Consider the following 11,000-nt stretch of genomic DNA (forward strand, 5'->3'; position numbering starts at 1 on the left):
ACTACTGTGTGGGGGCAGTGTGGGGGAAATTACTATATGGGGAAGTGTGTGGGAAATTACTATATGGGGCAGTGTGGGGCAAATTACTATATGGGGGCAGTGTGGGGGAAATTACTATATGGGGCAGTGTGGGGGAAATTACTATATGGGGCAGTGTGGGGGAAATTACTGTATGGGGTAGTGTGGGGGAAATTACTGTATGGGAGCAGTGTGGGGGAAATTACTGTGTGGGAGCAGTGTGGGGGAAATTACTGTATGGGGCAGTGTGGGGCAAATTACTGTGTGGGGGAAATTATTATATGGGGCAGCGTGGGGGAAATTACTGTATATACATATGTTGTCATAACAGAGGAGAAGAGGAAAGAGAAGGTCTACATGACAGGAGATGTCCCTGGATGTAAGAGGTATGTGGTCAAGTATTGGGGGGGTGCCAGAGAAAGGACCCGCCTTGGGTGCCAAACACCCTAGGCACGCCACTGGTCTTAGGTAGGGTCTCATTTTTTGCGGGATGAGATGACGGTTTGATTGGTACTATTTTGGGGTGCATATGACTTTTTGATTGCTTGCTATTACACTTTTTGTGATGTAAGGTGACAAAAAATAGCTTTTTTGACACCGTTTTTATTTTATATTTTTTACGGTGTTCACCTGAACGGTTAGGTCATGTGGTATTTTTATAAAGCAGGTTGTTACGGATGCGGCAATACCTAATATGTCTACTTTTTTTATTTTATTTACATTTAACACAATAAAAGCATTTTTGAAACAAAAAAAATAATGTTTTAGTGTCTCCTAAGTCTGAGAGCCATATTTTTTTAAATTTTTTGGGCGATTGTCTTAAGTAGGGGCTCATTTTTTTGTGGGATGAGGTGATGGTTAGATTGGTACTATTTTGGGGGGCATACGCCTTTTTGATTGTTTGGTGTTGAACTTTTAGTGATGTAAGGTGACAAAAAAATGTTTTTTTTAGCAGTTTTTATTTTATTTTTTTGACTGTATTCACCTAAGGGGTAAGTTCATGTAATATTTTTATAGAGCCGGGCAATATGTCTACTTTCCTTTTTTTCCCTATTTTTTACAATAAAAAAAAATATATATTTTGGGAAAAGGACACTTTTTTTTTACTTGAAACTTTACATTTTTTTTGTAAAACTTTATTATTATTATTTTTTTAAATTAACTTTATTTTTTGTACCACTCTGGGACTTCAACTTTTGGGGGTCTGATCCCCTTTACAATGCATTACAATACTTCTGTATTGTAATGCATTGGCTGTAAGTGTATTACCAGTGTAATACAGGGGGCTGGATCTCACAGGCTGTCACGGAAGGCAGCCACAATGCCTAAGGAAGGCATCGGGCTGGCTCCCTCCCTCCCTTTACATCGCATGTGCCGCGGTCAGCGGCAGTGCGAGGGTTAATGCGCCGCCATCTGTGTTTTCACCAATGCCAGCGCATACAGCAGGGGTCCGGCTATCAGTGACTGCCGGACCCCTGCCACGGATCAAGCGGGCGCAGCTCCTGCACCTACCCCATCACAATGCAGTACATGTACGTCACTGGTCCTTAAGTCCCGGCCAGATATGACTACATGTACAGCATGTAGTGACCATAATAGCCACATAATAGCCACACCTGTGGAAAGAAGGTGTGGCAAGCACCAGAAACATGTCATTTGATCCAAATGGAAAACATGTCAGATCACACCACGTGTTGCCAGTCTCACCGATCTCCTGCCACCTGTCACGGGAACGTCCGTGACAAGACCCCTCTGCAACATAAGAGAATACCAGTTATAACAATTGCACATGCTATCTGCTGGGTCCTGTTACAAATTTTGCATTGGGGCGTAGGAGTGACTAGTTAAGCCTCATCCACACGTCCGTGTCCGTGCTCAAATCCGTGCCCCGTATCGGCGATCGCGGCAAACCGCAGGTCAATTAAGACCTGCGGTTTGCTACTTTCCCGGTTATTCGGGTCTCTGGTGAACCGATAACCCGGAATAGGTGGTGATCGGTGGTGTGATAATACACCACCAATCAATCACCATCCTTAGATCCTGAGAGGTGATGGTGACATCACCTCTCAGTATCGCTTACGATTGGCTGCACGGGCTGGAGGGGCTGTTGACTTCCCCCAGCTCTGCCTCCTTCTCCACACTGCGTCCTGGAGCGTGGAGAGAGGAGCCTCGTGGTGCCCAGCACCCCTCATCAGAGGCGGCAAACTCGAACATGAGGCCCCCACGAAGATCGTTGGGATGCTCGTGATCTCCCGTACGGCGCCCCGGCTCAGTCCTCAAGAAATAAGCTGTGTCAACCACTGCACGGAGCGGTGGTGTGGTCAACACTCCCCCTCCATGTATCTCTATGGAAGACTCGGAGATACACAAGTGCTGTATCTGCGGCTCTCTCATAGATACATGGATGGGGAGTGTTGACCACCGCTCCGGGCACAAGGAGATCCGGAGTACCATACAGGAGATCTTGGGGGATCCCAACGTCCAGACCCTCCCCCCCCACAGTGACAACACAGTACAGGGCTAATACTGTATATCCACAGTGCATATTAACACTTTGTATTAACCCTGGCCCAGTTCTCTAAATCGACACATACCTGTCACATCCAGGGCCTCCAGGTGACGTCTCACCTGATGTAGATCCTCATCTTCTCCATTCGGTCCGGACTACTTCTCTAGGCCGCCTCGTCTCTGCAGAGTGTGACACACAGACATCTTAGTGTCCTCACTTTTCTATCATCATCCCCCAACCTGGAGTCCCCACAGTGTTATCCTGCTGCTCGCTGTGCCCCCCAATACCCCCAAATACTATCCTGAAGAAATATGAGTGCCCCCATAGTAATAGTGCTCCTCATAGTCCCACCAATAGTAATTCCCTTCTAGAATGCTCTAATTAGTAATACTGCCCCCACACTGCCCCATTATGTAATTTGCTCTCCACACTGCCCCCATTAAGTAATTTGCCCCCACACTGCCCCACATTATGTAATTTGCCCCCACACTGCCTCACATTATGTAATTTGCCCCCACACTGCCCCACATTATGTAATTTGCCCCCACACTGCCTCACATTATGTAATTTGCCCCCACACTGCCCCACATTATGTAATTTGCCCCCCTACACTGCCCCACATTATGTAATTTGCCCCCACACTGCCCCACATTCTGTAATTAGCCCCCACACTGCCCCACATTATGTAATTAGCCCCCACACTGCTCCATTAAGTAATTGTCCGCCACACTGCCCCCATTAAGTAATTTGCCCCCCACACTGCCCCCATTAAGTAATTTGTCTGCCACACTGTCCCCATTAAGTAATTTGCCCTCCACACTGTCCCCCATTAAGTAATTTGTCCGCCACACTGCCCCTCACACTGCCTCACAATTTTGCCCACACACTGCTTCATATTATGAAATTTTCCCCCCACCTTGTACGTGTCCGCTGATCTGCTAGGCTGCTGCGTGGGCATGAGTTCAGTCACTTGAGAGCGCAACCCCATCCTGCGGCGCATAATCACGAAAGACCCGTGACCTCCTGCGGCGGGTCTTGCGGGATTACGCACCGCACGACGGGGTTGTGCTCTGAAGTGACTGAATTCATGACCGCGTGGTGCAGCAGCCTAGCAGATTAGCGGGAGGTCACGGGTGTCTGGGGTCCACAGCACACTCAGCTGTGTGACCCTAGACCCCCCCAGTGGTGCTGCAGCTCCCCCCCCCCCCCACACAAATATTTTGGGGCGCAAGCACTTTTCTTTTTGTGTGCGTGCTCTGACTGTGGCCGTCACTCTTAGCGTCCAGCCACTGTTAGCGCATCGCCCACCCCACCGCTGATCAGCTTCGGGCGGCTGATCAGCGAGTTTGAGTCTTTTTCTTTTTTTTTCACATTTTTATGGTCTTTTTTTTTTTCTTTTCTGTTAGGTTTAGGGTAAGTACGCGAGAACCCGTGCCCCCACACACACTAAATAAAGTTTTACACACACGCACACATACACGCACACACACACCCCCCTATGGCCCGCCAGACGTTCTCGGCCGAGGAGGCATACGCCCTGCTTGCCTCCGAGAGCCCCATGTTAGTTTTTTTTTCAGTGACCACTTTGTGAATCTGATGGTGGAGCAAACTAACCTGTACGCCCAACAGTTCATTGCTCAACACCCGGGCTCCTTTTTCGCTAGGGCCGGTGGCTGGACTCTGGTCAGTGCAGCCGAGATGAGGACGTTTTGGGGCCTCGTGCTGCACATAGGCCTAGTAAAAAAAAAGTGTCAGGCTGTACTGGAGTGGGGACATCCTCTACCAGACCCCACTCTACTGTATGGCCATGACACGTTCCCGTTTTTTTTTTGTCACCTTACATCACAAAAAAGTGTAATAGCAAGCAATCAAAAAGTCATATGCACCCCAAAATAGTGCCAATAAAACCGTCCTCTTATCCCGCAAAAAATGAGCCCCTACTTAAGAATATAGGCTAAAAACTATAAAAAACTGACTCTCAGACTATGGAGATACTAAAATTTTGTTTTGTTTTTTAAGAAAAAGGATATTATAGTGTAAAACCTAAATGAATTTGAAAAAAGTAGACATATTAGGTATTGCCGCATCCGTACAAATCTGCAAAATAACACATGACATAACCCCTCAAATGAACACAGTCAAAAAAAATAAACGGTGCCAAAACTGCTATTTTTTGCAAAATTTTCAATTTTAATCAATTTTTTCCATTAACAAAGCAAGGGTTAACAGTCAAACAAAACTCTATATTTATTGCCCTGATTCTGTAGTTTTCAGAAACACCCCATGTGTGGTCGTAAAATGCTGTATGGCCAAACGGCAGGGCGCAGAAGGAAGGAACGCCATATGGTTTTTGGAACGCAGATTTTGCTGGACTGTTTTTTTTTACACCATATCCCATTTGAATCCCCCCTGATGCACCCCTAGAGTAGAAACTACATAAAAGTGACCCCATCTAAGAAACTACACCCCTCAAGGTATTCAAAACTGATTTTACAAACTTTTTTAACCCTTTAGATGTTCCACAAGAGTTATTGGCAAATAGAGATGAAATTTCAGAATTTAAATTTTTTGTAACCTTGCCTCACAAAAATTTATTATAGATTTAATATAGAGCAACCAAAAATCATATGTACCCTAAAAATAGTCCCAACTAAGCTGCCACCTTATTCCGTAGTTTCCAAAATGGGGTCACTTTTGTGGAGTTTCTACTCTAGGGGTGCATCAGGGGGGCTTCAAATGGGACATGGTGTAAATAAACCAGTCCAGCAAAATTTGCCTTCCAGAAACCATATGGTGTTCCTTTCCTTATGTGCCCTGCCGTGTGCCCGGACAGTAGTTTACGACCACATATGGGGTAGAGTTTTGTTTGGCTGTTTACCCTTGCTTTGTTACTGGAAAAAATGGTTTAAAATTTGCCTAAAAATTTAAATTCTGAAATTTCATCTCCATTTGCCAATAACTCTTGTGGAACATCTAAAGGGTTAACAAAGTTTGTAAAATCAGTTTTGAATACCTTGAGGGGTGTAGTTTCCAATATGGGGTCCTTTATGGGCGGTTTCTATTATGTAAGCCTCACAAAGTGACTTCAGATCTGAACTGGTCCTTAAAAAGTGGGTTTTTGAAAATTTCTGAAACATTTCAAGATTTGCTTCTAAACTTCTAAGCCTTGTAACGTCCCCAAAAAATAAAATGTAATTCCCAAAATGATCCAAACATTAAGTAGACATATGGGGGATGTAAATTAATAACTATTTTTGGAAGTATTACTATGTATTATAGAAGTAGAGAAATTGAAGCTTGGAAATTTGCTAATTTTTCAAAATTTTTGGTAAATTTGGTATTTTTTTAATAAATAAAAATCTATATTTTTTTTTTTTACTCCTTTTTACCAGTGTCATGAAGTACATGTTATGAAAAAACAATCTCAGAATGGCCTGGATAAGTAAAAGCGTTTTAAAGTTATTCACACATAAAGTGACACTGGTCAGATTTGCAAAAAATGGCCTGGTCCTTAAGGTAAAAATGAGTCAGGTCCTTAAGGGGTTAATGGACATGATGGATCTGTGAACATGACCAAAATATGGCATGCATCTGTGCTAAAAACTATGACCCACGGACCGTGCTAAAACACTGATGTCTGAATACACACATTAAAATGAATGGGGAGGTGTGCTGTCCGTGGAGAACACGTACAGCATACGTCCGTGAAACACTGACGTGTGAATGAGGCTTTATTCTTCACCTGTCTCAGATCCAGCACTGTGTGCTGTCCTGCTCCACTCTTCACTCCGGATTATCTGCTTCCTCTGGACATCAGGTTTCCATGGCAACCTGGCGCAGAGCAGTGATGTCACTCTGCTGGGTTATTTGAACCTGGCTCTGGTAGAGGTACGCTGCCTAATTATTCAGATTCTTCAGCATCCCTGCCGCCTGTCAGTTTGTTAGTTCTGACACTACCTCTGCTTCACAATACATGTTTTGCTTTATTGGTCCTGATACAGCTACATCTAATAGCACTCTGCTTTATGGCTGCTCGTCCAACAGCTTACCAGTGTCCAGCACTACTACAGCTCTGCTACCTGTAGGAACACTCTACTCTGCTTTATGGCTGCTCATCCACAGCTCAGCAGTGTGCAGCACTACTACAGCTCTGCTACCTGTAGGAACACTCTACTCTGCTTTATGGCTGCTCATCCACAGCTCAGCAGTGTGCAGCACTACTACAGCTCTGCTACCTGTAGGAACACTCTACTCTGCTTTATGGCTGCTCATCCACAGCTCAGCAGTGTGCAGCACTACTACAGCTCTGCTACCTGTAGCAACACTCTACCATGCTTTATGGCTGCTCGTCCACAGCGCAGCAGTGTGCAGCACTACTACAGCTCTATAGCAGATGTGATTTTTGGAGGTATGTCCTGTTTATTGTAGGAGTGTGATAGAGTGAGGCTAACAAGTGTGAAATTAGTTTGGGAGTTTGGAGCACTCTTGTAGTGACTTATCTCCCCGAGAAGAAAAGTATGGGCATGGTGGAATTTAAAATGCCCTACCCTTCTCTCTCCCGACATCAAAAAAAAGTCCGGAGGTGCCCATACACATTAGATGGCTAGGCGATCCCACCAGAATGGGGATGTGCACACATCCATATTTTTTGCGGACATGGACCACGCCCTATTCTGGTCCGCGTTGTGAGAATAGACCTTTCTATTGATGGGTGTGACTAAAATATGGAATGCATGTGGACCTGGCCATGTGTATGAGGTCTAACAGAAAAGTAGCATCCGTAACCGATAACTGTATTCTGACGACAGGGATGCAAGGAGGCGGAGTGGGTTGTGAAGTTTCCTGGACCTTTGTGCCAAATTTGCATGCTTGGGGCAATTTTGAAAGTTTTAAGAATTGTTTGATTAAAACAAATATTATACACACTCGTTTTTATCTGTACAGCCGGAACAAGAATGAAACCTCATATTAAATCTAAATTACTCTTCCTGTAAAACCCACTTGATTACTAATAGCTGTCACCCTTAAAGTCTCATCCATAGCTTTCAGCAGAAGGTTGTTTTCCATTATCATATGCACTTTTATGGGTCACCCCGTAATTAATGGCTCTCCTCCTTTTTTCTTTCCAGTTTCTAGGGCAACTCAAAGTATTGCAGTCTTTTTCTTAATACCTTGTATTAAAGCAGGTTTTTTGCCACTCTCTCTACATAAAGGGCATTGCCTCCTCCTTCTTTTCCAAGTAAAGTATATGAATCCAATGCATCACCAGACAATAATTACACCGTGACTCAGTAGGAAGCAGAGTCTTTAAATTATCTTTTATTCACATGAGATCTATTTCGGGGTGGTCCGTTCTTTGAAAGAAGAACATAAAATAGTCAACTTAAAGTTACTTTCAGCTTCAATTTCTTAGTGATCGGCTTGACATATATCCCAGAAACATATTCTGTACCATATCTATACAATGCCATATAATCTTAGCCCCTGGTATAGAACACTATAAGTCCCTTTGGTACAATCAGTCAGGACTTGACATTTCCCCAATATCCAAAAGACGACAGTTTCCAGCTTTCAGTTTGTTGGACGAACATCACAGGGATGTCGAGATTAATAATGACAGAAAGCTTTAGCCCTAGCAGACTGTTCTTCACTTCTCTTCCAAGACCTAAATTACCAATAAGCTCTGGATATGTCTGAAGCCATGTAAGCAGGCTTGCAAATGGCTCCCTATTGAGTGGTTGTCTGCTGTCAAACTGTTTAAAGACTATGGACACATTATAATTTTTAAAATTTTTCACTTGCTTCCAAACTAACTTTCTAAATAGTATTTTTTTTTAAATGTCCTAATATTTTGCTTCTGCCGACTATGTGTAAGTCCTTCATCTAGTTGGTGGTGGTGCTGAATTTGGACATTAATCTATCAGAGCTCCCATTTCTGATGGCTCTCTGCTCTCCCCTTCGCTCAGTGTTAAAGATAGCAGCAGGGAGGGGGAGGATGTACACAGCAGATCAGTGTGTGCAGAAGGGGGAGAGGATCCAAGGAGTGCAGCTCACAAAGGCTGTAGATACAGAGGAAAGTACACCCAAGGACCTCTGCAGGCAGTCATTCAGACTGTGTACAAGTGAAGAGAGAAAGCAGAGCACCCAGGGCAATCCTGCAGAGGGAGGAGCAATTACACACTTCTCAGTGACTGTCAATATAAGTGAGAGGAGATCAGTCATTGTCTGGGGTGGACAGGTAAATTAAATTGGCGGGGTCAGCAATACCATCACAACTGTATACCACAGAGCAACACAATATATTGCCTAAAAAGCTGTCCCTCTGTGGTGGCCATCAATAGATGCCATTTTCTATCCTCCTCCTCCAGTTGTCTCTGCTCTAAATATGAAGCAGTTGAATTCAGGAGGGCATGTGAAGTCATTGGTCAGGTACATGAGTACCCGATTCTCACATTTTTAATTACCCCTGAGAGCTCATTATGTACCCTGCCAGCGGCAAAAAGAAGGGCTTGGACGGCCCCTTAGGCATCGGCTCATCAGAAAATTTCCCTCTAAGGTCTATGGCCAATCCGCCCCTGGTCATTGTACATAAAGAGAGAAATCAGTCTAGGAATGAAGCTTTGCTGATACATGAGAGCTAGTGAAGGCAGCAGTATCCTGGACACACAGTTCCCACATCTAACATATATTGCTTATAGGAACACGTCCAAATGAGAAATTCCTAAAACTAGGAAAAAGTTGTAAACTGAGTATCAGGGGTCTGGAAATGATTAAAGGAATAAAGATTGTAGCCTGAAACATAGTGGTAACCACTATATGTGAAAATCATGTTGTGTCCATAGGCTTAAAAATGATATTCAACCAGTCTTAGTAGTAGTTTTGTCTGGATAAATTTGGTTAAAAACTAATACGGCATTGTAATTCTTACAGGTATTTACAGGGTGGCATCTTTTCCTAATTATGTAGGTTTACATGCCCAGCAACCATATTGTTGCCTATCTAAGCAGATTTGGCTTTCAGGACACCATATGCAAGGTCTTAAAGTTAATTGTAAGGGACCTGCTCTGGCAAAAAAAATATCAAATCCTTCCAGAATTATTACCTGTCAACGCAGAGAGCCGTAATAATGCCCACACCGGTGATTTGGTTGTTCAGGTCCAAGGCCGTTACAGCACGACACAGAATATCTCCAAAGACCCAGCCTCTATCATGGAGCAGCTGATGGATAAGTAGAGGCATCCCAAGTAAAGAGAGGAGGTCCGCCAAGGCCAGGTTCACCACATACAGGTCAGACACCAAGGTGTGCCTGCAGCTGAGAAGTACGGCTAGTACCAGTCCATTGCACAAGACTCCACAACCACAGATCATTCCATATACTATTCCCCACCCAGGACCACGGAGGGACACCACACCTGTGGCGGGGGGCAGAGTTGTTGGCATCCAAGGAAGGGATGGTGTCATACTGTTACAGGGGTGTAACAAACGTACAGTGAGATCCCCTCATTCTTACACACACACACCCGTCTAATCTTCACTCTCTCATGTTCTAAGTTTGATGGGATTCACCTTCATCTTCCTCCTTTTCACCGTTTCTCACTTTCCTTCCTGTATACCAGACCTAGAGCTGAAATATAAAGGACAGAAAGGTAGTTAATCACCTCCCGCACCCGCAGAGATCCAGCACCTGTATAAGTCTGCAGCCTAACATATATACATCCTATACAATGATATATATATATATACACCCAGCTCTATAGCACTGCGTACATTGTACAACTCCCGGCACTGCATCTGCAATGCATTAACAAATGCCACTCATTTACTGCAGCTTAGAAAACCTGCTGAGATATATCGCATGCCTCTCACAGCCCATCTATACGTCGCTCGCTGGGAACACAAGGCACAAGATAGATTCCTCTATTATACATCTGCATCATATTTTGGCTAAAACCCAGCACTTGCCATATCCACGCCATACGCAATATTTATCCACTGGCTTACCTCCCACAGCTGTGAGCTTGTGTGTGTCTGCGCCTGCATGTGAGTATGTGACACCCAGACTAGATCCCTGCTCCGATTGCCTGCGACTTGTTGATCGGAAGTGCATTGAAAATGGCAAGGCTACTAGGTAAGGGACATACACCTAATCTACTGAAATCTAGCCTTGACAGTCTGCTTCCCTCCCTCCTCTAATAAACCCCTCTTTCCTTCCTGCCTTTTCTACCGCTGGCCCCTTGAATTCTGTTCCTGATCTCTGTGTTATGTCTCTCCTGCCTGGCTGTCTAGTTGTACTTGTCCATTCTCTCCTTCCGATCACTTCTGCTGTCCCCCTCTGTATGCGCCCCCTCCTATTCTATACCACCGTCTTTCTTTGTATTCATCCTCTCTTCCCCTATTCATTCCCTTCCAGCAGTGTCATTCTCATATTCTGTCCTCCCTCCATTCTGTCCATCAGCGTCTAGGTCTCATTATC

At 44.4% G+C, this 11,000-nt stretch overlaps 1 protein-coding gene across 1 annotated transcript in view; it reads right to left on the reverse strand.

Moving 5' to 3' along the window:
- LOC122927132 (melanin-concentrating hormone receptor 1-like) overlaps positions 1-9,988 on the reverse strand; it is a 29,881-nt gene extending 19,893 nt beyond the window's left edge. The window contains exon 1 of the mRNA XM_044278723.1: positions 9,630-9,988. Within this exon, the coding sequence (XP_044134658.1) occupies positions 9,630-9,988 (359 nt within the window). The remainder of the gene's footprint in view (positions 1-9,629) is intronic.
- Positions 9,989-11,000: the final 1,012 nt, after the last annotated feature.

Source organism: Bufo gargarizans, chromosome 2 (assembly GCF_014858855.1).
Source record: "Bufo gargarizans isolate SCDJY-AF-19 chromosome 2, ASM1485885v1, whole genome shotgun sequence".
NCBI lineage: Eukaryota > Metazoa > Chordata > Amphibia > Anura > Bufonidae > Bufo > Bufo gargarizans.